Source organism: Varroa destructor, unplaced genomic scaffold (assembly GCF_002443255.2).
Source record: "Varroa destructor unplaced genomic scaffold, Vdes_3.0 BEIS01000002.1, whole genome shotgun sequence".
NCBI classification, from domain to species: Eukaryota; Metazoa; Arthropoda; class Arachnida; order Mesostigmata; family Varroidae; genus Varroa; species Varroa destructor.
In genome coordinates this window covers 9,376,129-9,403,510 of record NW_019211455.1, presented here as the reverse complement: position 1 = coordinate 9,403,510, position 27,382 = coordinate 9,376,129, and the positions used below count along the sequence as shown (strand labels likewise).

At 41.8% G+C, this 27,382-nt stretch overlaps 2 protein-coding genes across 16 annotated transcripts in view; one reads left to right on the top strand and one right to left on the bottom strand.

Annotated features, from left to right (window-relative positions):
* Positions 1-721: 721 nt before the first annotated feature.
* The window catches only part of Ca-alpha1D (Ca[2+]-channel protein alpha[[1]] subunit D), a 229,739-nt gene continuing 203,078 nt past the window's right edge, over positions 722-27,382 (bottom strand). For 2 of the 8 annotated variants that reach the window (XM_022793689.2, XM_086980820.1), the window contains 7 exons: positions 25,283-27,174; positions 24,676-24,917; positions 22,893-23,621; positions 21,349-21,486; positions 20,433-20,660; positions 19,426-19,765; positions 722-18,670 (listed from right to left, as the gene is read on the bottom strand). In XM_022793689.2, coding sequence (XP_022649424.1) covers positions 18,482-18,670; positions 19,426-19,765; positions 20,433-20,660; positions 21,349-21,486; positions 22,893-23,621; positions 24,676-24,917; positions 25,283-27,174 — 3,758 coding nt within the window. In that variant the 3' untranslated portion in view covers positions 722-18,481. Of the gene's footprint in view, positions 18,671-19,425; positions 19,766-20,432; positions 20,661-21,348; positions 21,487-22,855; positions 23,622-24,675; positions 24,918-25,282; positions 27,175-27,382 lie in introns of those variants that run through there. The other 6 variants (XM_022793691.2, XM_022793690.2, XM_086980821.1 and 3 more) reach the window with 6 other exon arrangements.
* LOC147757334 (uncharacterized) overlaps positions 6,680-27,382 on the top strand; it is a 25,769-nt gene continuing 5,066 nt past the window's right edge. The window contains exons 1-3 of one of the 8 annotated variants that reach the window (XM_086980855.1): positions 10,715-10,818; positions 15,650-15,727; positions 17,538-17,659. In XM_086980855.1, coding sequence (XP_086836981.1) covers positions 10,715-10,818; positions 15,650-15,727; positions 17,538-17,625 — 270 coding nt within the window. In that variant the 3' untranslated portion in view covers positions 17,626-17,659. Of the gene's footprint in view, positions 6,820-10,714; positions 10,819-13,976; positions 14,082-14,347; positions 14,487-15,649; positions 15,728-17,085; positions 17,162-17,537; positions 17,978-27,382 lie in introns of those variants that run through there. The other 7 variants (XM_086980860.1, XM_086980854.1, XM_086980858.1 and 4 more) reach the window with 7 other exon arrangements.

The window sequence follows — 27,382 nt, the reverse complement described above, 5'->3', positions numbered from 1 at the left end:
AATTAAATAGTGTTAGATATCTTCAGTTATGTCAACTTATGTCTTTATACAAAAGTTGGGCTTTAATAACATACAGCTTTTTAATTTATTAGCAAACGTTGTCAGGCATTTTAAATGTATGGCATTTTATCAGACACCTAACGTGCCCTGGACTGGGTAAAGAAGTAACGAGTTGAGCCAGATCCCCATCTCAAAAGAACTATAATTAGCGTTTGGTGACATACCTAAAAATGTTTCGGAAAAATTATAATAAGATTTGCATATGACTCAGTTACATCAATTGAAAAAGGCCAAACGCTAAAAAATACCCCATTGACGAGGCTAAGTCATCCTTCCTCAAGGCAATGTCAGACATCACATAGAGCATATGGTAAAAGCCATGCTATAAGAGTCTGAGCGGAAAATTCTTTTACACTTACTAGGTTTTCCGGGCCTTGCACTCGCTCTTTACCACCTTTCCCGATCACTAAATGAAAAAGGTAACTATACATTTCAGTAAGATCCCAAAACCTTGTCGAACGAGGTATTTAAAGCTAGGTCTAAACATTTCTGACAAGAAGGAATAAATAAATGAATTACTTGAGAGATACAGGCTCGTGAAGAGTGGCAGCGAATACATGATACATTAACGCTACATTTTTTGTTAAACGAAAAATGGCCATTGCTTAGCTCCAACCTAATATGATGGTCTACGATATATAAAAAATTACCACCTGTGGTATTCATTGTAATAAATTATCATTTATTAGCAATCATTATAATGTCATAGTAATAACAACTAACGTAGTTTTTTTGCGTACAACTGAACCGTCGCTTAGCCGACGGTCGAACAAAAGGGGATGAAATGTTTGTCCGACCCACACTAGAGGGCACTGCCTTCGTCTGCTTTTGTCACCTTTAGAGGGTGACTTTGTTTTTATCGTTTGCTTGTTGATTTTCTTTGCTGGATTTATCTTTACTGCTATTACAACACCAGCGCCCCCTATGTTGTCCCAAAGGCATGGCTTCCCTCTTTTTGTCTGCTCTGTTTATTAGCTTTTTCTCTAATCTTATCGCTCTATTCCGCATTTGTCCTTGTTCTCTCTCTCTCTCTCTCTCTCTCTCTTTCTCTCGTCCAACTCAGCCATTCAGTTGACAGGATCATCATCATTATTATCATCATTAACATTTCTCTCGTCACCATCATACGACCTAGTAAGAAATTATGGTAAAATCTCAAGGCGGCGTATGGTGGCGGCAACAATTGTAATAATAATTGCCATCATTATCATTGTAATATTACATTAGTTATATATGTGATTTTTAAAGCAGTGCTCAAATATATAAACGATATCTGCAAATATATATATGTATATATATAATGAAATGGCTATGATGAACGTCCGTGCATCCTTGTAGTATATGAGAACTTGCTTGTGAATGTATTCATTAGTAAGGCTGTGGTAGAGCGGTGGACCGAAAGGAGTGAACAAAGAGTGAATCATACAATAATAAATATTTCCAGTTTCCACCAAATGCTGACACAAAATGACTGTGAAAAATCTCAGTTACTTTGTGCTGTTTCTCGCTGAATGTTGGATGCTAGTAGATGGCGTCAATGGCGCAGATGAAATCGATGAGAGTCGACTGACAGCTGAGGTTCAGCTTCCAGCTATGAACTTCTGGCGATCGATGCATTTCGCTTTTACTACTACTGTTATGCTTTGGATCTGTTGGCAAAAAAAAAACTACGTATCTTTATTAGTTGTGAGTCTGTATGTATAGTGATTGTTGATTAGAGAGAATGTGGTCGACGCCATCAGGCGTAATTAGCATAGGAGGGGGGGGGGGTAGCCGGTAGGGGGCGCTGGTGAGGTATACGCCTTTTGTCTGCTCTGTCTGTGTGTCTTTGTTTGCTTTTTCTGCAGTCGGCAGTGTTGTCGGTCGTTGACGCGGTGCTGCCCCGAACTTTCGCCTTATTAATCAATTTATAAAATCTCATTGTTTTTTTATCATTTTTCCTCTTTCTTTCGCTCTTCGTCGCTTTCTATCAATATCTCTTTATTTCACTGCTTACATCAGTTATTCTTTCCTTTTCGCCTGTGTTTACTTGAATTGACGTATGTCCGTCCCCTTCGTTCTCGTCGAATCAGTTAGAAAACGTAGAGTATGAGGCGCGTTCAATACTCTGTCCTTGTTTAGCTCGTGTTGTTTGTATTATTTCTCATTCATCAATGTTTTATCATTGTCATTATTCCATTTTAGCTTATTGTCATTGTTAAGAGCAAACCGGCAGTCGGGATCAGTCGGACCACGCAACATGATTAGTTGGGAACTCGTACATATAGAACGATGAAGGGATGGCATTTCGTATGACGTATAGATTAGTGTGCCATACTATTATGTTATGGTACATATGTGATGTCTTAATTGTTTGATAACTTTTCAGTGAATGAATAAATGAGGTCTTTTACTTTTTGATACTTCTCAGTTATTCGGCGTTTGTGCAAATGGTATCATGGTTCAGAATCAAGGTATAATAGGAGTTAATTAAGGTTTACGACAAGGCAGGTCTGAGGTGGGGGCAGCAACAGCAGCAGCATTGACAAATGACAATCGCTGCGGCTGGATCTCCCAGGATGAGCACACGCAAGAGAGCGATTGATGGGTCCTTTGAGGTATCATCTGTATCGATACGGGAAAAGTTACATTTCTTAAGGGGAAATATCTTTTTTCTAAAATCACGTATGGTACGAGCGAGTGCCCGTTGGTTGCTTGCTTCACGTCCATATCCGACAATTAGAGGATCGCCGCGGAGTTCGCGGAAAAATGGCTACCCTCGATTTCGACGACTAACAGACGCGGAGTTCAGCTAAACGACAAACTGACAAGCGGATCGGCAGTCGAGGCAAGTGCTTAAGCAGGTGGCCTCTGTCAAAAAGAACCCGTCGCCATTAAAACCACATTGGGACGAGAAGGCCGAGGCTGCATGCAAGTGTCGTCTGGATCGACGCACCGATTCTTATTCGTTTTTTTTTCGCTTGATGTCCTTTTCGAAATCACCCATTGCCGATGCTATTAATAGCTGTCGTCGTCGTTTTGCGTCAGGGGGTGTCTACCTTGTACTATGTACATTACAAAGCGTAAGTCAATTCGTATACTTATTTAATCCGTGTAGATGCCGTTCTCACATGATCATCATTATTTCTTGTCATTTTATTCGATTGTGCTACCATCCATATATATATATATATATATATATAGAATCGCCATGTTAGATGAGTTAGATATATTTATATGATGAATGTTTGGCATGATGATTTAATGCACTCTGTATATGTCTAAGTGTGATCAGAGTAGTCTCTCAAATAGAAGAATGAACAATGTCACGGAACTCATGTGGTAACAAAATATATCGACCCCATATGATGAATAATTCATGATGAGAATTAGAATCCATAAAACGAAGTTAATTCGTGAATTCGTACATATGCGGGCATGTGTCCTGTTCGCGTTAGATTCGACGCTTCAGTGCCCTCCCTTGCTCATATCTCCTTTTTGCAGAGAAGATTAACACGTAACGATGACAGATTTTACAGAGTTGATAGCGAGGGGTCACAAGGATGTATTAACAAAAATCAACTCATTCGAAAAAACCTATACATTTTATATACTCTGTACACACGTCAGAATGAAAATCGTTCTGTCCAAATTTCGTGATTCTCAACGATGAGCAGTGGGATCATCGTCGAAGCTCGCGCTCCGAGTCATCACCTTCATCGGCAGCCATTATCTGAAGGTGCGATTTGCCTTTTTAAACCGAAACTAGGTTTACAGGTTTCAGCGAAATTGTTATGATTTTCTGTTCTGTTAATCCATGATGGTCGCTGATGTCTATCAGCGAAACGGAGATAGCCCCGCCAAATCTTGGTTACTCGATGAGGTGACGAGGAGCAGAGTCTTTTCAGTCAGCAGTCAGTCATCCCATTGCTTTCATCCTATCAATGTTACACTGTGGTGATTATTGTCATTTTATCAATTCTATTATTACTTCCCTTTCAGTCGTTACGTATATGTACGCATGTATGTATATAGTCTGCGTTACAAGATACCCTCCTCATTCACACCGGTCACTATATATTTATATAGCAACCATAGTACCTATAATAATAATATTATTGTGATAACCGTGACGAAATATCTTAATTTGCGTCAACTATCTTATAAATATTGTTTTTCGTGTATCTTTGCTATATGTATTTTTTGGGTAAAACCTTTGCGATGAGATGTAGAGAATTTCAGTCTTTGTATATACGTTTTTATGTTGCATCGGTTTTAGTGTTGGCATATGGGTTAAATCATGTATGAAGTGATAGTTGTGTAATTAGTCCATATTGTTTGATTATACATGTTGATTGATAGCAGGTTAACTTGATGGCGCAAGCCTAACGGTGACACATGAGCGAATGACTGTTAGAGCTGATGACGCAGACTTGACGTAATGATCCTATGAAAGTGGTCGAAAAAATGGTAACAGACATTTGTTGTTTCCGGTACGGCAACTTCAGTATTCATGACGTCGCCAATGGACCCTGTCCTAAATACTCCCAGCAGCACGTATTACCCACAACGGTCCAGTTCCAGAGACCGCTCCATTATATTCTATATACACGTAATGGTACCTGACCGGTTTCTAGTTATCTCGAGGCGTTAAGCTCATAGCTGTCGACGCTAGCGGTTATGTAGCGGAAAGCAATCAATTAACGTATTGTATCGTGGACAGACCTACAATATATAGCCATGAGGTATGATGAGTGAAGGCGAAGCGTACTGATCACGGCTGGTAATCGGTGTTCACAATGGTGAGTTCATTACGTTTGCTGACTATGTTACGCAGCTTCTAGCAGCTTTGCTGACACAGCGTTGATCTATGGGTGGTACCATTATGACGGTGATGTTGTGTGAACTTTTTTCATCAAGCCAGCTCCACCCGAAATACTCGAATGCGCCTTGACGTGAGCACAAAAATATCAGGACCCAGCAAAGCTCGACTCAAAGAGGTGAACATGTAGGTAAATAGATGCCGTATCTAAAGTTTATATAGACGGCCGCAACGAAATAGCACATGACCACAACCTGATTGACTTTGTAGCCATACGCCTCGTAACAATATGGTCAAGGCAATATGATCTGTTATACGAGTAATTAAATAACAATATCAATAATTAATTCAGCTAGCATTCATACAAACAAAAACTTAGGATTGCGTTGGCAAGTCGAAGGTGGGGATGGTAAGTGACTTCTAGATATTCTGTGATGGTCAAACGGGACCCACATCATCCATCAGGCCCAGACAGTTATTAGAAAAAGACACCTTTCTACCTCTGTGAATGAAGTGCCAATTACGACATTATCTGATAAGCTCATTATTATCCTATAGATACTAACAATAATCAATATCATTTACCGTATAATTAATATATTTATTAATGACAATAATAATTATTGTTACTATTTTTCGTCAGTAACCTGCTGCTTCCTGTCACCACCACAGTAACAGCCAGGCTAGTTTTACGAGACGAACTGCTGGTTAGCCGTACGAGGTGCGTCCATTTACAACATAACCACACTAAAAATCCTTAGCACACCACTTTTCCCTGGTTGGGTGAAATTATCTTGTAATATAACTTAATAAAACGTATTCACAAAAGCAGGGCTCGCAGTAGAGACTAGCCTTTATCTATATGTACCTAATCTACTGCGTCTCGTTAGTATGCGATCAATTCCTCTAAGAGTGACAATCATGTCTGACTTCTTGTATGCCTTTCATATGGGTAGCTATTCGCTGCAGTAACACCACTTCACAAAGTGCCAGGGGTAAAAAAAATCAGAGTCAAATTTATGTCATGAGACATCTGCGCCACTATAGCTAATTAAGGTAGGATATCGTTATTAAAGATGTGGAATTCGTTCAATATATATGTATATATATGTACGTCGTTGCAGTTAAGGTAAAGAACGTCAACCACAACATGAGCTTTCTTCTATCTTCTTTTTCGCAAACAAAATAACACGTATACACCCATACAGTATCAAGACAAAAACACAATGAAGACAACTAAGTAACGGAAGAAGTTGACTGATAAGATCAGTAGACTGATATAGAGGTTACAATGGTGGCTAGATTAAGAGATATAATAATAGTAGGTAGATAGAAATTGATAAAACAGTATTTGGCACCACGGAGAGAGCTGTGCGATTCAATGATTATTAAGCTGTTCTTGCTTTATATCAGTACAAGCAAAGTTCGGTATAGAGATAATCAGCTCTGTCAATAAATGTATTCACATAGGGACGCGCAACACCGGACTCGCATGGACGCTGGATGTCGTAGGCAGGACCCATGCGTCCGCACAAATCTAAAAAGACGGGCCGTATCGCACACTGTGCTAGATTTCCACAGTAGATGCATATATAGTATGATAACAAGCATTAATCGTCATCGTCAACGTGCAAATCCATACCATATCATTAGTGTATCATGCCGTGTTACATTACGAATGTCATCATTTTCGATGAACGTGCGTATCATTATATTCTGCTTTTATATCGGATAGTTAGTTTTCTTTGTTTCGTCTGCATATCCGCCTACTTGGCATACGCAAGTATAGAGAACGTGAGTGGTCGCTTCAGCTTATAGCGGAGCGTTTCAAGCTGTTTTAGCTGATACGGGAGAACAGAAGTACAACTAAACAAACAAGACCTTTGCGAACAACGGCTTCTCGCCATATCCAGTGACATCGCGGGCTTTCTTGTTTGTAATGCGCTGTTCGGCGGGTGGTAGGTTTATTTACGTTTCTCCTACTTTTATAGAAGGGCATACGAGAATTGTAATAGCGTTAAATAGACTTTAGCTAGCTTTATGTTTCTGTCGCTAATAGATGAGTTTAATAACTCTTGGCTTTCTTACTTTTCAAGTATTCGAGTTCGCCTTATATTAGCAATTGGTAAATGCTACAAGTAGGTGACGTGTATCTTCACGTATTATCTTAGCTTCATTATTTTTGTTATTTGTTGACTTTAATCTGAAACGGACAATTGCGGTCGTGTTTGTTCCCGATATTATGCTATGTTATGGTAATCACGAGAAAGTTGGGGCAGTGCCTGAGTGTCGAACACCGGTGCCTTTCTCGTTTCATTCGTTACAATAAAAGCGATCGTTTCGTCCTTGTTCTAGGCTTGTAATATTGTTTTTGTTTCTTCCAAGATGTATCATGATGTTACGTGGTTCGTGTATCGTTCGACACGGGTTTATTAGGTTGCCACGCGAGTGCCGGCTAAAAATTGATCAAATCAATGCCAGTCGGTCTTATATGTTGAAGTTGTATGTGTTTATGTTGTTATACGATGGCTTTTAGGTCATATAGATCTTCACTGTTTGTCACTTCACGTATAAACAGCTTCTTATTCTTAATTATTCGATATCGGCATAGTCTGTTTCCTAGTGAGCTTTCCAAAAAAAAAGGACATTTTCTGTTCGTTTCGTTACCTTGCACCATCATGCGGATTCCAAGGGAAATAGATATCGATGTCCGCGTCGCGTTTTTTTTTTTAATCTTTTCTCTATTATTTCACGTTCGAGTTATTACCGTCGCTATACATATATGCTTTTGTAACTGTTATTGTTGTTTTCGCTATTGTTGCTATTGGATCAAATAAGTGTGACTTGCAACTTGTGTTCTCAGATGTTGATCATTTATAGGTCGGCATATACCAGCCGTCTGTTGAATCCTTACAATCATGAATCAGTTGGTATTTCGAAATAATTCGATTCACGCAAGCAAAAAGAGATCGAAGCTATGGTCAGCATTTTCAAATCTCTCTCCCACAAATCAACACAAACTGTGTTTCTAGCATTGTAACTATTAGCATCATATCGTCGGCTTTTACGCGTCGTGATAATGAGCGCGCACAATAAAATATTTGATTATTGGCAAATATTCATACATAGCTTCGAGTTAGAGTAGTATTGATTATCAGGATAATAGCAGCAACCTTATTTGTATCAACTCATAACCATCATGTAATAATAATGTGGAACCTTCGTAGGCATAGTCGAGTATGTTACGATTTCTCCCACATACTATCACGCTGAGTGCGGAAATAATTGAAAACAATTTTTTCCTATATCCTTCCTATCGTCATAATTAGCATTCATCAGTTCATTGGCATTAGTAGACGATTGTTGTTATTATTATTGCTAACACTTAGCCTTATCATTATACTGATAACAGCGGTAATCCTCGTATTACTGCCACTACCGTCAGCCAGCTCTACCGTTGTTTTCAGCCAAAGATTAGCTAAAGCACTGATAAGACGACGATTCTATTTATTACATCTTGTATCTGAATTGAGTGATGGGAAAATTGAAGACTTATTGAAATCGAAAAAAAAAAAACTATATCTGCTCACATGAAATTTTAACCAATAGAGATTTATCGAGCATCTAATGGGAGGGCAGAACAGAATAAACTTGCAGGAAGATACGTATTGCTGATAATTAGTAGATACTGAGCAGCTAGATATTCACTGTTGTCATATTCTTGTTGTTAAGCTCGAATTTGCCGCTACACAGAATGCATATGGTCGGCGAACAAGGCTACGGATATATCTTACAAGTACAAGACATGGAACGAATTGCGTCATATATAATATATATATATATATATATATGAGCGGCCACACTAACTGCATAATTGACTCTTCATGTTCGTTCAAATAGCAGAATTTGACTACAGTGGAAGCATATAAACGTTTTGTCGAAACTCGAACAGATGCTGGCGAAACAAAATAAAGCCATCCTTACGTAGAACTTTTGATCAAGAGAACACAACGTCTCTAGATACAGGTCGCGCTTGTTGGGACAAACTGAAGTAAAAAAAAAATAGATCAATGGCTTGCACTTTACCCAAAAATTCATGATCATGCTGTTAAGCCTAAAATCACACCTTTACACGAGATGAAGGGCCGACGATCAAGAGCGAGTTCGCCTGTGTCAGTGAGTGTTATTGTTTATATATGAGCGAGCTAGCATTCGTGTGTCCGAACTGTGTCACCCACCCCATTAAGGCAAGCCACGTTATGGTTCGCTCCCTTATCTATCAATCACCAGCAAACTAATACGTAATGTTATAGATGATGTACTATGTTCTAACTGTGTATCGTCTTCGAATGTAACCAGTCATCTGTGTCTGTGCACGACAACGTATTTACAATTACAAGATATATCTGTCATAGGTGTTTATTTTACACATAAACACACACACACACACACACACACACACACACACACACACACACACACACACACACACACACACACACACACACACACACACACACACACACACAGCAAGCATTGCGGCTCGTCGGTTATCCTCTAACTGACTTCCTTAAATCTGCGAACTAATTTCATTGACCTTTTGTGTGGGTTATCGTAACCACTTAACACTATTATTATTATTATTATCAGGATTTGTAATATTATTGGAGTATGAAGTAAACGAGCCAACAAACATCTCGGGCCGGGAAGAGGAATTGGCCCACAGCCGTGTATTGGTCTGCTTCGAACGTCGCCGCCATTGCTGCCGCAATATTTTGGAACTTTGAACTTATGAACGCTAATGGAATAACGAGGCCAAAAATGCTACTTATTTTATAAAGAAATAGACGGAACTTGCTTAAAAACAACGTGTCACAACGTCAACAGAATGAACCGCGCCATAAGTTGAGGTTGAGCCTTGGACACAGACGAGGTCAGGGAAAACTCACGATATACAAATGTAACACTGGCCAAGGCTTGGCATAAGTCTAACTCTACTCGGGAACCTCCCAAATGGCCAATTATTTATATTAACTTGACTCGGCAGTTTTTTGTTAATGTAAAAAAAAAAGAAAATCTCTGCAGGTCCTCCTCTTCGATAGTTAGGCAACTTAAAACAGCAGATCCTCAAAGTGACACGCGCGTACGGCAAGAACGAACGCATCCGTACTGGTTTCCAACATTATAGCTACAGCATGTGGTCCTATTAAAATATAACTTCATAATTACATTGTTCTTTATAGCACTTATAGCGTTACGTTTTTTGCGCTCTATGCCCAGTACTTAAGCCGCTAGACATTACTCCAGACGGCTCGTCCTATCAGGAAACGAAGTGTGTCTACGCCCGAATTCGAACTTCGACCACCACCTACCCCTAACTTTAGCAGGCAAACACGTTACCTACGGCGCTAATACGGGAACGTTTTTGTCAGCGTTATTTCCCTTATTCTTCACGTTTACTACTCGTGTCGTTTTCTATGTAAACGACTTTCGCCGCCTGCCGAGTTACTGTGTGGTGTCAAGTCAATAATAACTACTCTCGTTCCGTTTTTTTTCGAAGGACAAATCTCCTCTTTAATATTATCTTTAGCAATTCTTAATTGGTATTACAGATCTGTTAATGTAATAATTGTTGCCGCTATCGGTATCACAGAAGTCTTCTACGATTCCTACATAAAGGCCGAGTGTGGATAGCATATGGAAGGCGTTATGGACTTCCTTCAGGCTCACCACGACGCGGACCAGTCACATCAATGGCCGACAAAGTACGCTAAACAGGTTGCGAGTCCGGAGCAAATTTAGTATTTAGGATAGTGGTAATAAATTTCGTAACGTTATTTGTAATTGCTTGTTATGAAGCGTCAATGTTATCACTACGACGGTTTAGCGAAGAGGCCTTCCGATGTCCTTCTAATACGAATCTGCCATCATCGCGAACAGCGACCTCTGCCGGCCCGGTCAGTATAAACGCAGTTCTTTCACTATCAGTATCAGCTTAGTCCGTTCAACTGACAATATTCCATCCGTATCACTCCATCTATATGTTATTATATATAGTATTAGTTGTGATGTTATTGTCGTTAACCATATTCGTTTCATTAGTACATAGTATGATTTTTTCGAAACGCTACTGGTGGCGCTAGTGTTGTTATGATTAGCCTCTTTGTTTGTTATTATATTTGAGATGTATCTTTTCTTTCTAGATTAGAAAATGACATTGTACGCTAGATGTAATAGTAGCAGTATTACTAGTGGCTACAATATATATATATATATATAAAAAAAAGCACTCAGACCGAAGCGGGTCCAGTCACTTGAGCTTCAATCAAATAATGCATTACGGTATGATGTTTACGCTAAGTGTTTGTATGCATATGAACTATTAAGCTGTGTATAGTTACTCGAATTCGGTACGGGCTATCTCTCGTTCCCTGTTAGTATTTCCGGTTGTTTTCTATTAAAGAGATACGTCTAGGATGGATATCGTTTGTCTACTAGAATGCTCGTATTTTCCCATTTCTAATGGGAAGTTGTTAATGATCGTTTCGCTTGCCTCGATGAACGGAGAGCCAGCATGACAGTTTTGTATATTTTTCGCTCTAAACGCGTAGCGTTTACGTTAAATTAGTTGTAAGTCCCTAGCGCGGATCACAGAATGAACAGTATCGTTTGCAAAATGTTATTATATATGTAATTACTGTCCGCTGTCTACTTATCCTGTTATCTATTCAGCTTTTATAGACATTTGCCGGCGTCATGATTACAAGAACATCTTGGCATCCTAGTTTCTTTATGATTATTGAATCGCTGATGTTGTTTAACGTTGTGACGCGTTCTGTGATGAAGATCGCAATGAAAAGCTTATGTATTTTATATATGTTTATAAAAAGCTTTATATATATATATATATATATATATATATATGACATGGTTGATAAGAAGTAGAAATATGTTGGACATTTAATATCACCATGTTTTTTTTTAGATTTCTTCACTATCGTTTGTAGCTTAGCGTTAAGATGACGTAAAGATGGGAAGAGATTTTTGTCTGTTTTAAAAATGCAGCCAGCATTTTGCTCATGTCGATTATTATTGTCAACCATGTCATTCTCACGATGTCCTACACCTTGGGGTGCATTTACAAAGCGTTCATTCTTATTAAGTGAGGTTCTACTGTTGAGTTCATTAGACAGCTCCAAAAGCCCACTTTCTCGTCATTTCTAAATGCCGCTTTTACCTTCTATAAAAGCTAGAAAAACGTCCAAACGACAAATATATAGAGCTCTTCTACATTAACTGGTCGTCAATCTGACACTGCTTGTCAATCTCCATATCTGGTTGATATATATATTCGGCAGCCAAAAACCTATGGAGAGATTAATGAACAGAGTGAAATGCACATATTTTGCAATACACTTGTGCACGTTGTTAAGGGCAATATATTCCTGCCAAGCGGCTTGCCCTTAGGGTTAGTAGGTAGGAACTGATAAATATTTCATAGAACTCTTGTCCTTATCTGGTTGGTGACAATTTATTCCGTACTAGGTTTTATACTATCGTAGATGTGGCCAATATGTATAGCTCTATGTTTTCCCTTGTCATATATCGCATCAACATAGTAGCTAAAAATAAAGTTTGTCCTTCGTTGTGTGTTAGCATATTTACTTCTGAAGTTCTTGGTCTCCATGTTTTATCTGTTCTTCCATGTTACTTCAGCCGTTAGTTACTTACCTTTTTTTTTTTTTTCGCTTTAAGTCTGATCTGTTAACACCGTATTGGAGAGGTTTTAAAGGTAAAGGGCCCAGAACGATATACCGAAAAAATGTACGAAAAATGAGGGTCGTAGTATCACTCGTATTTCGTGTATGAACCGTTAGGTTGTTGCTTTTTCTTCTTAGACATTTTTAGTAGCCTCAATGGTGGCTGTACATACTAATTGTGTGCGGTAGCTTACGTATGTAGGTTTAACAGCTATCTTTGTCTGGTATTCTGCTGCTTATTCTAAGCATATACATGTTTAGGCGCTTATTTCATTATCGATAGCTAGCGTCTTCTTTATGTTGTCTTCTGAGATAGAAATACGGCTAAGGGGGCAAATTATGATTCAAGGGACAGAAGATGTTGGGAGTGCTGTGTTTGGCTGCTTGTCCCTTGTCACTGAATGAATATCTGACGATCGCAGTGACTTTCAGGAGACTACTGTCATTTCGTAGTAATTTGGGCGTTGGTAACGTGGAGACGTCCTTTGAAGGACACCGAATCTGACCTGCACATTGGGCTTATTAACAAAATGCTTGCTTTAAAAATCTTGTCGAGTCTATCCATTCATATTGAACGGGGACAGTGCCCGCAGGTCGGCTTTGGCTGCTAACGGTAAAATTCAATGTTATTTCTATTTGGCGTTGTTATGAACGAGCCAGAAGTTTGCGCCTTATTAGATTTCCTTTGAATACATCATTTGTTTTAAAATATATATGTAAGTGTTTGGTTTCTTTTGCATTAATCACGTACTGTGAACATGGTCACGGCAGATTTTTTCTCTACGTAATGCCCAGTCTGCGTTCGACAACTCCTTCGACAATACGCACTATAATGGAGTTTGCATATTCAAATGCCGCCTCTAAATTCGAATAGTTTCAGTGGGCTACCGTTGCTAGGTTTGACCTGCTACGAAGTTATCTCTTTGTTTGCATCGAACAACAACAACAACTTATTTTAAGTTATGCTCAATGATCTATCTCTCTCTTTCTCTCCCTCTCTAAATATATATAATATGTCATATTGTATTTTTACCCGGGGTAAGGGTTTTGAGGGTCGTCTAGTTTCCATCGCTCGCAGTCTTGCCTATTTCAGGCACGACTCTCGAGGTAAGTGCAGCGCCAATGATTTGCACGCCCAAATTATATTCCGTTACATCGAAATCATTCATCTGATCTCTTTAACGACTGAAATATAGTAGTTATGTTATTGTTGTTAGCAGTAATATGCCTTACGTTCTCTATCTGTGGCCGAGTCAGATGGAGGATTCGCTCATCTCGCCCCCTCCCACTCTATTTCCCTTTTACCCTCTCGTTTTTTCGGTTTACGATTTCGTCCCATTATGACGAGAAGTATTGGTATGAATATCTAGTGGCTATTTGGACGTTCGGTTTCTCTACGTCAGATGCTTTCTGCTTAGCTCGTTTTTCTCTCTTGCCCGAACTCTATTGTACAGTGACAGGTGATCTAAGTGGTCTTTATCCTTAATCGTTCTGACGCTGCGTACCGTTGCCTGCTCTATAGGTATAGTTACTATTGCTATAATTACGATACATTAATGTCCTTCTGGCGGGCAGGTACGCGCGTACAATTCTTCAGTCTGCTTTGGCGCGTGAGAGGCTACAGCAACTCGGCAATAATATTTATTCGGCAGTTTTGCGGTTTTTTACGTTGTTCTTGCTCTGCGTTGTTGTTGATCTCGCCGCGCTGAAAGCGATCAGACGTCTCCTGTGCCCCGAATCATCAGACATGTTTCCGTATCGATAGCATGACCGTGTTAGTTAGATAGCTAGCTAGCTCACTGTTCGTTGTTATCAGTGATAAACCGTGGTCGTTCGTGTCGTTATGGCGATATCCACTACGGCAGGTCAGCATTAAAGCAAAATTTCTTCTTATTATTACGGTTGTTGTTGTAAAGAGAGAATAACGAAAGGATTGTTTTTAATAATTGTATTCGGAACGAATATCTATGGATTACAGTTTGCTGTTCTTTCCTTTTTCCTTTGCGTATAATTTAATTATGTCATATTTACTCGCGCAACATATAGCGAGGCATAAGTCTTGCCATCTGTTACGTTATGTTCGTGTGTGTGTGTGTGTGTGTACGTGCGTGTGGGGGGCGCTGTGATTTGTTTTCTCCTACATGGCGACCTGTAGAAATAACACCTTGTACTTCATTACTACACATTATATTAGTATTCTTATCATCATGATCCTTATCACCATTATTTCTTATGTTATTATCATCATTGAGTGCTTTCATCTTCTTCTTCTCCTCTTATATTTCGTTCGTTGGCTCCGATTAGTATCATTGTGAATTATGGTTGTTTCTGTCACTGCTCACTTAAAAAAGCATGTTGCTAAACCGAGCGTCATCATTAGTATTCATTATTATAGTTATTTGTTTATAAAATAAATAATTATCGTGGATATTTTCACACACTCTCACACACACACACACACACACACACATACACATATATATATATATATATATATATATATATATATATATAGACCATTATATCTGTATGTAGATGGATTGTGTATAAGTGTCGAGGTTTTCCGTCCTGTGCTTATCATTTACGAGGCATAGCACTGAATTGTGATAGAAGCAGCAGTAATAACCTTGGTAGCAAATAAACAAAAACTATGTACACCGGTAGCAACCATCGATTCAATTGATGTAGAGAGACAATTCCTATAATAATTGTAATTATATTAATAGTATAGCATCAATGACAATATTATAGTAATATATATATATATATAGATACAATGTATGAATACGCCGGGTATCTAAGTATCTGCTATTGAAGTTTTTCACCGTGAGTGTCCAATAAAGTTTCTCACTTCTTGCGATTCGCGTCGAAACTAAACAATATAAACGTATATCTATATGACTTGTGATCCTGAAGCTTACGTGAAGCGCTTTTCATTTTTGGATTCTGATTTCTTCCATTTGTCTTACGTTCTCGCTTTTTCATTCTCTCTTTATTTGTATTTATGTGTGTACATGATTCCGAACAGGAATCCTCGTATCGGTCTTGTGTTGCATCGCAGGCCGATGTTGGTGTACATTGATCAGGCCCACACCACGTTCATACGGTTGGTATACCTTTGAAAAGATTTTGCCGAGGCTGGACATTCCTCCCTGCTCCCGGCTTCCGTCTTCTGCTATATAACCATAACAGAAGTTGTTGTCAAGCGTATATTTATCTGACGTACGGACAGATGGCTCCTGTCTGTGTTTTTTTTGCGATTGTTATGGAATTACAATCAGTCGTGTCGAGATTAGTTTTTTTTCTTCGTCACATTTCGTTGATCTTTGCTTTTCTGCTCTCCGGATGGCAATACGTTCTTGAATTGATAATCATTATTATCAGCAGCAGCAGAGAGTCGCTCCGTCTATTCAAGATCGTGCTTACTTCATCATTTGTTCGTTATGTCTTTTGTATTATTTAAATATTAATTAGTACGAGTACTATTATCATCATAGTCCTTATCGTTTGTGTGTCATTCATAGAGGTTAGCTGTTTTTGTACAAAACACCATTTGCTACTGTCGCTGTTGTTATTCCAAGTTTGTTTGTCGGTTACTTTCCATCTTTAGTAATTACTCCGATCGTATTGTATTGTATATGCTTCGTGTGGTGCCGATGTAATAAACTGGATGGAACAACCTGGTCGTCCTGCTCTGGGCAGACTCGGATTGAGTTCTTCTTTTCAAATATTGTTCTCGTTAATAATAGTCCCTCAGTTTTAAATTCTGTTTGGCCATTAGTGGTTAGAAACGTAAAAGTATACAATGCTTTTATGTATTGGTGATTTCGGAACGCATGCCCTTTCGTGGATTAGCATACGCGCAATGCTAGAAGTATCAAAGTTCTCATATTCTTGGACATGTGACGAAGGCGTGTAGTAAACGGTCTACGGGCAGCACAAAGGCATTTTGCTGAAACATACGTGACAGCATTTGGCTTCAAGGGCTTCATTGGGCTAGCGTAGTTTGTCGTTGACAGATCGTTAACAAGTTCCATGTATATAGTCATGCATGATAAAGCCGACATGTTTGTTTATTCAGGCTTGCGTGTTGTGTTTATTAGGTTTGTTGGTTGTACATTTAGTGTTTTACTTATTTTCTACAGTTCATCTTGGTCACCTTCTTCACTTAGAAGCTGCAAAAGCTTTTTCGCTGCTGGTGCTGATAGTGGTTAAGAAGCAATTATGTTTTCAAACGGTTTGCTTATGTGTTGTGTCTATAAAGCACCTACGCGCTTAAGCGCTATGGCGACGAGCAGCTGTAGGTCACTATTCGTGCTGAAGCTGATTCCCAGAAACTTTGTTTACTTGGTATCGCTGCATTTGTCTGCTTTATTATGCCTATGATGTCCGTCTATATGTACTCATATGCGTGTAAGACGAATACGTCATTGAGTCATCAGTTCTACCCATTTTTTCGTATAGGTGTTTCTTCATACAGACGTTGTCCATTTTCGTTATTGATGCTTTTCACCATTGCGGCCCAAAGCGGCAAAGTTAGGTACGTAAGTAAACGCCCATTCAAATCTCTATATCATCATTTTTTTAGTTATGTTGTTTTCTTTCTGGCTATGGAACAGCACATGATGACACAGCAACGAAATAATAGGAAACAGCACGAGTTCAATCACAATGGCTGCACCGACGTCTCTCTCCTAAGAACTCAGCTGGCTGGCCATTGAGGCCATCGCGGGTCGCAAGCTTTTCTTCTCGAGGAGGCGCTGTGGTTAAATTGCTTCGAGCGGACGTCGTTTGCACCGCAATCCGGGACCCTCGTTACATTAATGAGCAGTGATTAATATCCTATATATTATCTCCGTCATTCGTCACTTTTTATAGCTAATTCCCTTTTTGCCTCTGTTAATTCCGTCTCTCAGGAACAACGTACTACTATACAAAACTGTCGAGGGCCTCCGGGGGAAAGCGGTTACGAAACAAGGCTCTCTGGGAATGTTCAGGACGTGAAATGATGCAGGAAAAAAGGTTTAGGATATTGGAGGTAATTAGATTAGGAAAGAGTGACGAAGTTATGGTATGTAGTTATGGCGGAAGATCATGTGCGGATTGGAACGGGTTAATCAAAAACAACCAAGTACCAAATTTATGTTAGAGGTGCGGCTTTTGTCCTAATGCTTTAATATATGATGAATGATGAAAGAACGGGCTAACGTACGAAGAGTGGTTATGCACTAGATACTCAGTTGCGTTAGGTGACTATTGGTAGATTGTTCGTGATTAATCATATGTGCATTGGGAAGTGTTTCAGGGGAAGCGGATAAGCCAAGGTCGGGGGATTTCAAGGTCAATCAAGATCACTGTACGTAGATGATGAGCTCTGAACGTTTATCGAGGAGGGTAGTGGTGGTGCGGTAATGTTTTGTGGGGAAGTCTGAGGCTGGTTGATTAACATTGCAGCTGGCTGCAGTAATAGTTGTAGAGGAGATCGTAGTGTCGGAAGGCCGTAAATATTCGAGGTCGTCAAACTAGGATTCAGAGTGATATTAGTGGCGATGGTCGTGGTATTCGTATCAATGGGACTTATAGTTCTGCTCGGTTGAAATTCGGCGCAGCTGCTGAAGACTCGGCAGCCACTCTGATTCTGGTCCGGGTGATGCTGGGTTTGCTGTTGCTGTTGTGGTGCTATTATTGGTGATGGCTGTGAAAGCTTCGACAGAAGCTGGTGCGTTGGCAAATAAGGGTAAAGAGTTAAATGGGTGAAGTAGTAGCTTGAATAACATAGGGGCGAGGCGCTCGGTGACGGACTCGGTTGAGGGTTGAGCTGGAGGGGCGGGTCGGAGGGCGACAGGGTGAGAGGGGGCATCTACAGTTGGGTGGAATTAGTCGGATTTGGCTGGCCAGGTTGGCCCGAAGGCACTGAGCGACGCCTGGACTCGGCCTGAAGAATTTCATGGGCTGCACGATCCATCTGCTCTTGCGTCAAGTTGAATGCCTCGGCGAGCTCCCGCTGGGCGGCTCGCACGAAGTCGGAATCACAGAACTTGCCTAAGCCCTGCAACAAAAAAAGCGGAAAGAACGCATAGCCGTATGAGAAGGTCAGTGCGGCGTCACTGTAGTGTGCCTAAATGATAGAATATTAACGAATGATTTGACAAACAAACATAAAAGTAAACGGTGAGAAGAAAAAGATCGATAGAATGCGACTTCAGTATAAAAATAATGTCAGCCTCATCTTTCTTCTTTATTGCCGCGGCTCGAAGCAGCAATAATCTGTCAATGTTTTTCTCTCCCGATTCAAAAATACGTATGCAAGAGTAGTAACTGAATGGTTAGCGAATGAGCTGAACGGCGACTAGAGCATGATGATCTAGGCAAGACAGAATACAGCGCAATGAGCCATTGCTATCGCTGATTGATGCATTAAGCGATGAAGCTGGTTGTTCCGCTGTTATTTATACAGTTATCACTGTGGTGATTATTATAAAAGGAATGATGGATTGAGCTGCTTGTGATATAGCTGACGACCTAAAGCTTTGGCGACCGGCTTTGATAGTGCGAACCCCACTTTCGCTGCCTCTCGTTGTCGTTGTCGTCGTTGTCGTCGTCGTCGTCGTCGATGTTGGATAGGCTCAGTTGGGTTTGAAAGGAGGCATGAGACGAAGAGGATGTAGGAAAGAAAGTGAATGACATGGCCATGGCGACAAATGAATTCCTGTGGCATTGCTCTGCTAGCGGAGACAGCAGCGCCGGCCGCCGCAAATGATTACCTCGTTTCGCCTGGACAACCGTTCTAGCCGTGGTGCGTACCTGCTCATGCAGCACTCGGCCCACGAGATTCTCAGCGCTGCCAGCGAGCGTGTGAGCCCCGGAGTGTGCGACGTTAGGATCTAGAGTGGCCTGAATGTGCGGCCTCTGCCCGTGGTAGGAGGCCCGGTGTGCCGGAAGGAACTTGTTGGGAGCGAGCTGCTGTTGTTGTCGTTGCTGCTGCTGCTGCTGCTGCTGCTGTTGCTGCTGCTGTTGGTGTTGCTGTGGTGATGGTTGTTCGAGCCTGCGTGTCTGCTCCTGTAAAACGGCTCCGAGCTTCTCCAGCTTGGTGGCCGCTAGAGCTGCCGCCGGCACAGTGCCAAGCGGGTCTGAAACTCCGACCCTGAAATCATCATCAAGCGTCATCCCACACAACTCATCATCAACAACTTTGTCGTCTTCGTGCCTCGTTGTCATAACAATCCCACCGTCATCATCAGCACCATAACAATCATCATGATCATCACCGTGTCTTCCACGTGATCGACTGTTCAAAATTCTGCTGTTTTTCAGACTGTTTCGCGCCAGAAAGAGCCTTGTAGCACCTTTGTGCTGGTGACTTTTTCTGTTTGTATAGAAAAACTGTTTGGTTCTTTGAGCTCGATAGAGTTGGGGGTAAAAGGGGTTCGCGTTGGAAGAACGAAAACAAAAGCTGTGCGCTCCGAGACAACAAATGTTGCTTGGGACGTGAAACGTGAAATTGGCTAGCGGCAGTAGGTTAGCGCACGGGTAGCGGGAGGGGTTAGATAATGAGTGCGCGAATAGATCCGCGTGCAAAACAAATCGAGAAGAAACAGAGCAGACGACAACTAGTCCTGTTATTATGAGCAGACGAACATGCTCATATATACATAAATATAGATCTATCGGAGCCAAAAGGGAGTGACATGACAGAAGATTTGAAATGACTAACGCATGGAATGATGTGTTCTACGGTGAAGGAGGAGGGGTCTACAGGTAATAGGAGATTGTTTAGCGAACTAAGAGATTGGTTAATTGGTTCATGGTACCTGTGCACAGTGGAAAGCTGGGGTGAGTTGGAGGCCGTCGTCAGGTGCGATTGGCCAGAGGAGCTACTCCTATTTAGCATACAATCAGAGATGGACAGTTGCTCCTGGTCCGTGGAGTCCTGCTTTGCAAGGCAGCCCAACCGAAAAGATCCCCCTCTGCTGTGCCTCCTAATTTTAGGGCGAGCCGCAAGCAACTCGCCCGAACTTTGAAGAGTCTCGTGAGATGATCTGTTGACGATGACGATGATGATCGCAAAGTCATTACCAGTGAAGAGGGCATAATGTAGAAGGGTCACACGCGAACAGAGCGCAACAATGATGCGGCGAAGATCGAGGAGATTGGTCAGTGGCAAAGAGATCGGTTAGTGGTAGAGGCAAGGTTAATCGCAAAGCTTATTATTAATTGACCGATTGGTTGACTGATTGATTGTTTTTATGACTTACGTACGTGAAATCGCAATGATAATCATAATTATCGTACTACTAATAATAATAACAAAATCATCGTACTGCACTATGAAAGCTCTTTTCGCGTATTGATTTCTTTAATTTCGTTGTATAATTTCGTGTAAGTCGAGACGCGTTGCGGCAAATAGAGTATTGGTCGTACAGAATGAATATGAACCAAAATTTTGCGTTTAGCTGATTGATTGATGAAGTTTACCGGCAGACGAAGGACAAATCCAATAAAATAGGACGTCACATACTACAGCTAATTCTGTCTAAATGTCAGGTTGTTTTGACATAAACAAATCACCTTATCAAGCCTATTCTGGGACATGTGACTCATAATGCTGCCGGTCAGTATATTTGATGAGTGGCGCTTATAGCGGTAGCTGACAGGCGTGCAAATGACTTGAATGAAAACCTAAATGAGCGAATTTACTAAATAATAGTTAAAACGTCAGTCACGCACGTCAAGTGAGCATTTGAAGATGAGCTATATGATTGAGGTGTATAAATAATCGGGAGGGTTGGTGATCGGCGCCGACTTGTAGCTGTCGACTTCCAGTCTTCATCCGTATCGTCGTCAGTGCTCGTTCCATACACGGTTCTGCGAAGACGATTGTTGCGGATTGCGAAGGCGATAGGTGAATCAGTCAGCCCCGCGTGAATGTCGAATCCAGTAGAGAAAAGAGGGCACAAACGGACCACAATGCAGCCACATATTAGTAACGAACTTCGAAGGTTAGGCGAGAAGCAGTTATTACTACTTATGGCTAGCTAGAGTGTTACAGTCTTAGTGAAGCATAGAAGGATTGAAGAGCAGGCGGCGAAGCATGCCACGCAAAGAAGTAATACCATAAACATATCTGGACAATATCGACGGCTAAATCGTCGATGAAACGAATCGTCGAAAAGAGCGAAGCGGCGGAATGTAGATCTTGACGAATCTAAAAGAAAAACTTAGCGTCGTCAAATAGACGGAGGAATAATACAAGATCACAGTTGAATCAGTTTGCCGATAGAGTGAGCTGGAATGGGAGAATCGCTGTTGACTCACAACTCAGCGAAGCCCACAGATGAGGACCGATATGATTATTGTACCTCTAACAATCTTTCTCTGCGGTAAAGGCGCACGTTTTGTTTAGTAATGCGATCCATACGACCATACAATTAAGGTCCAAGCTAGATAAGGTGGGATTGATTTCCAATATAACTTGAACAAGTTCCGCGTTCCGGAACGCCTGGTGTGCATGCGAAGACACTGCTTGGGCCTTAGCTTGACCCCTATTCAAGGTCACTTTCGAGGGTTTTGGGGTGGTCTTTGGTGAAGAAAAGGTACACACGCACAGGTTTAAAATAAGATGAACGATAGTTACGAGTACGAAACGATTACGCAGGAGCGCCGCTGAGTTAGAGAGTAACATAGCCATCATTGGCGCGTGTCGTCTCTCGTCGACCGTTGCCCATTACTACACACTGACTACTAGCATCACTAGGTTAAAACTACCCGAAGGAGTTTTAAGGAGCGATTTGATACTCCTTCGTGGAGTGAGTGGTACTACCTGTTTCACGGAGGTGGGTCATATATCATTCTTAGTTTATAAATAAAAGTGCCACACATCAGCTTAGGAACATTCTGAGTAGTTTACGGGGCAGTTTTATCGTTTACGTGCTATTGGATACGTAAGGCACGAATCAGGCATACATCTGGCAGCTACTTATCTGGCACACATAGAAACAGATCGAGGCAGTGGCGTCCTTAGGGTCGGACGGTCTGCTCCCCATATATATATATGTATATATATATATGTGTATATATATATATATATATATATATATGTGTATATATATATATGTATATATATATATATAGTGTGTACGAGCAATACATTACGTGGTGCACTACATAACGTACATCGGGCAACGGGACTTGGGGGAGGCGGGCAGAGATAACTACTACGAAGAATATATGGCACCTTGAGTAAGTCCCAGTAGGGAACCCGTGTGAATCACCTTGAAGCGGAGTGACTTGCACTCAACGAGTGCAAGTACTGAACAATGTTGGTCTCAATGTCAGGTGGTTGCAGGTTAGTCACTAAGCGGTAATTTCCTGTTTTGGGTTGCTGATGCTGTAGCTGATGTAGAAACTGTTGTTGTTGATGATGGTGTTGTATTAATGTAATAACTGGTGATATGGCTGTCGCTGTTGATACTGAGGAAATTGCGATTGGTGCTGCTGTTGCCATGGTGGCCTCCGAGTGCGTTTCCGGACTTGTTGTAATTGCAATAGACCTTGTTGTTGTTGGATGCTGATGCATTACTGTAATTGCGCCTGCTGCAGTCCTTGTGGGCTGCTCGTAGTAGTGTAGGGGCAAAGACAACTGGTGATGCGAACCGCCAGCTGCCGCCTGCTTGGAATGCTGTGGAGTAGGTAGGGAAAGTTGTGTGGCGGCCGCTGCGGCTGCAGCGTGAATAGCTTCAGTGGTTTCGACAGAGGTCCCGCTACCGGCGGCCACGTGTGTGGCGCTCGAAGCGGTGTAGAGGATTCGGCCGGGAGCGGGCTCTGCCAGGGACCTCTCTCGACTCAGCCGTTGTGGGGAGGTTAACATCTCCTGAGAACCACCCGAGCCTCGTCCCCCCAAAGAAAGGCTTGATAGAAGTCGCTGCGAGAACGACAGACGTCGTCCTTGAAGGAACGCAGTGTCAACATTCAGTCCTAGTTCTTCGAATTCCGACGAATAGCTATATGCAAGATCGAAACAGATGAGGCAATGAATAAAGTTCGGGTCAAGTCTGCGTGCAAGTTAGCGTGTCGATTTCAAATGTTATTCAAGTTCATATGAAAATGTGTGTGTATAGGCAGAGCTAACAGTGCATGAGGAGGTCAGATAACAACTATAGGTCAACATCATAAGAAGTAACTTGGAGTAGATAAAAGTTAAGGCGATAGGAGAACAACTACAATATTGGCAGGACTGATGATAATATCAGTTACCAAGGGTCGAATAAGAAGAAGACTTCGTATCTCAGGTAGCTAGGGTATTGGAAACCGTTGTTGTTAGGCAATAGTTTCAGTTTAGTCAGCTGTGCATAGCAGCTCTAAGTCGTTATTGTCGTTAGCCTGGCTGATTGACAGTTACTAGATGTCATTGCTGTCTAGATTGATGCTAGTTAATTTTGTCGACTTATTCGAATACATGTACATGTGTTCATGTACAATGGCAAAGACGCACATCATCGACATGCCGATTAGTTATTTAGCTGGCATCGAATGCTCCCATGCGTTGTTGCGCGTTCAGTGTGTTCATGTTATTGCTGTTCTTACTCTGAACCGATGATTTTCGATTAGGTCGTTGGATTAGTGCCTGCACAGCAGCAGGTACCCAGCCAATACTATTGCTCTTAATTATTATAATCTAATATCATCTTATCGGCGAGTGTGCAATCACTTGACAAGTTCTGTTTTATGGACCATTTTGCTCAAGTGACATTGTGGTCTTAGCTTCAGCGCTAAAGCCTATTGTTGTACTGTATTGATATGTTATTATTGATTAATAATATTGGTATTATTTTACACTGCGTTTTTGTCGAGTCCTGTTTTCCCGACTTATTTGTTGTTGTCTCAGACGGTTTTTTTTAAATAGTCATTTTACTTCGACGCGCTAGCACTGCGCCGACCAATAATTACGCACTACTGGCGATCAATTTTGAACACATTTATTCTATCCTTGCTCGTATGGGCCTCGAGATGTTAGGATCCTTCATTCTTGTTATATGTTCCTAAATTTATACTTACGGCGGGCTGTCAGAAGGCTGCAGTTTGACCTGCAGCGGGATGGCGGCGGCCGCTTCCCCCCTTTCGGCCACATCGAGGGCGCGTGGTAAGCTTGCAGGTGGTGACACCTTACGGAGCATCACCCCGTTGTTACCGAGCTGCCGGGGGGACTTGGCCCCCGTTGTGCGGTGCCGGAAGGACGACCACACGCTGCCGAAGAGTGAGTGGTTGCGACGGTGCATCGGCTGATCGTCGGTGAAGTCCTGTTGGAAGCGAGATTAAAGAAGGGGATGAAAGAGCAAAAGCGGAGCACGGGGAGAGAAAAACGAAGATATACCAATCAACGTAATTAAACATGACCTAGTCATGACAGCCTGCAGGTTTGTTGTTGCAGCAAAAGAAGGATTGAAGCTTTCAGAACGCCGCGCAAATAGAACGAACGAACGAGTGAGTAACTTTTTGGAAAAAAATAAAAGACGTCGCGTTCAAACAATTGTCAACACAAACTTTTGGCACATCGAACGTCTTGCCTTTATCCATGATACACACATCGATATCAGCCTGGTATTTCTCACCCCATTATAAATTTTAGGTCGCCCAGTCCTTACAAAAAAGATTTCTCACCAACCTGATCAAGGTTCCCAGACACGGCTCTTCGTATCTCTGGCCCCATTTCATGAAGCTCTCGTAAGCCAGCTTGCAATGCGACAGTTGTTTCCTGTGCGTCAGCGCCAATGCGGTCTTCTTTTTTCTTCTTGAAGCGACGGAAGTAGTCTTGTATAAGGAAGGTGGCGTAGAACTTGCCGACGGTCACGTCATCGTCGGTTGCGGGGGGCACTACCTGATCGAGGAGTTTAGGGGACGTTCGTTTCCAAATCTTTCGGATGATAGCCCGCAGCTCCTCGTTGGCTTGATCGATATTACCATCGGTCTTGATCTTGAGCGAGGTACGTACCACGGCAAATAGGGTCGCATTAAACATAACCGTACCATCTGAGTTGAGCGGCATGTTCATCGATACCAGTTTCTTACAGGCAACTCGGTGAGGGCAGAGTTTACCGAATCCCAGGGGAGGCTGGATCTTCCTCAACAGTGTGACTACATCCAAGTGCTTGATGCGGCCTTTAGCGTCAGGGTCGTATTCGGACCACAGTCGAACGAACTCGTCGAGGTGGTGTGGTCCGAGAATAGACCAATCTCGAGTGAGATAATCAAAGTTGTCCATGATGACAGCCACGAACAGATTAATAATAAGAAATGAGCACAGAATGTAGAACGAGATGAAGTACATAAACGCCATGTCATTACCGCAACTACTGGAGTCGTCGGCGTCTGCTTGTTCGTCACACTTGACCGTGTGGTCGCTGACACACGATAGCATGATCTCCTGCCAAGACTCGCCGGTCGCTGACCGGAAAAGCACCAGCACAGCTTGCTGGAACGTTTGAAAGTTATTGTTGCGGTCGATCGCTGACTCGTTGTTACTTAGTCCGATCTTCCCGAAGAGTTGCATGCCGATCACAGCGTAGATAAAGAACAGCATCACAATGAGTAGAGCGACATAGGGGAGTGCTTGGAACGATTTGATGAACGTCCAGAGTAATGTTCGAATGCCCTCACCGCGAGACAGGAGTTTGACCAGGCGCATGACACGAAACAGTCGAAAGAAGTTGATCGAGATAAGATTCTTATTGCTACCCGGATCCGAGTAGACGATATCGATTAGACTTCCTAGCACAATAATGAAATCGAACACGTTCCAAGCGTCCGAAAAGTAGTTTTTGAATCGGAAAGCCATCAGCTTAAGGACGAATTCCATTGCAAACACCGCAGTGAAGATGATGTTTAGCCTGTCTAGCACCTGGCTGTAAACGTCCGGTTGATTGTAAAACTTCATGGCCAACGTGAGTGTATTGGTCATGATCAACACGAACAGAGCATATTCGAAATACTGGGAAGTGACAAACCACCACATCTTGTACTGGAACTTCGCCTTTGGAATATATCGGCGAACGGGGCGTGCTTTTAACGCGAACTCAATACAATTTCGCTGATTTTTGTCCAGTTCGCAATTCTTATACTCCTGTTCTCCCTCGTTCTGGAACGTGACGATAACGAAACCCACAAAAATGTTTACCATAAAGAACGCGATGATGATGATGTATACGATGAAGAAGACGGCCACAATGGGTCGGTAGTTCATACGCGGTCCGACGTTTTCGGTGTTCGAGTCGATGGCCACATAGAGCAAGTCAGGCCATCCCTCAAATGTCGACACTGTGAACAGCGTTAACATCGCCTTGGGAACGTCGTCAAAGTGGAACTTGTAACGACTCCACTGGCGCACCTCCTCCATCGGCCGGTAAATGTTACCATCTGGGTACGTTATAAACTTCCCACGACACTCAGCCTCGGTCATCTTCGACCTATCGTTACACGCGAAGAACTTGCCCTTGAATAGCTGCACTCCGATGACAGCAAACATGAAGTTCAGTAAGAATGTCACCAGCATAATGTTGCCTGGATGTCAATTCAGATTACAGATACATATATGGCGAGGGAAAGGAAACAATCACAACAAAGTTCGGAAATTAGCAACAATTATTTGGTATATTTTTCGGATCGCAGACTCGTATCAGGACAAAAATAGACAAAAGATTTTTAAGAAGTGCTGAATGGGACGATTTCGTTATAAGGGTGTGCTCGAAAATCTTAGTGTAATTATATA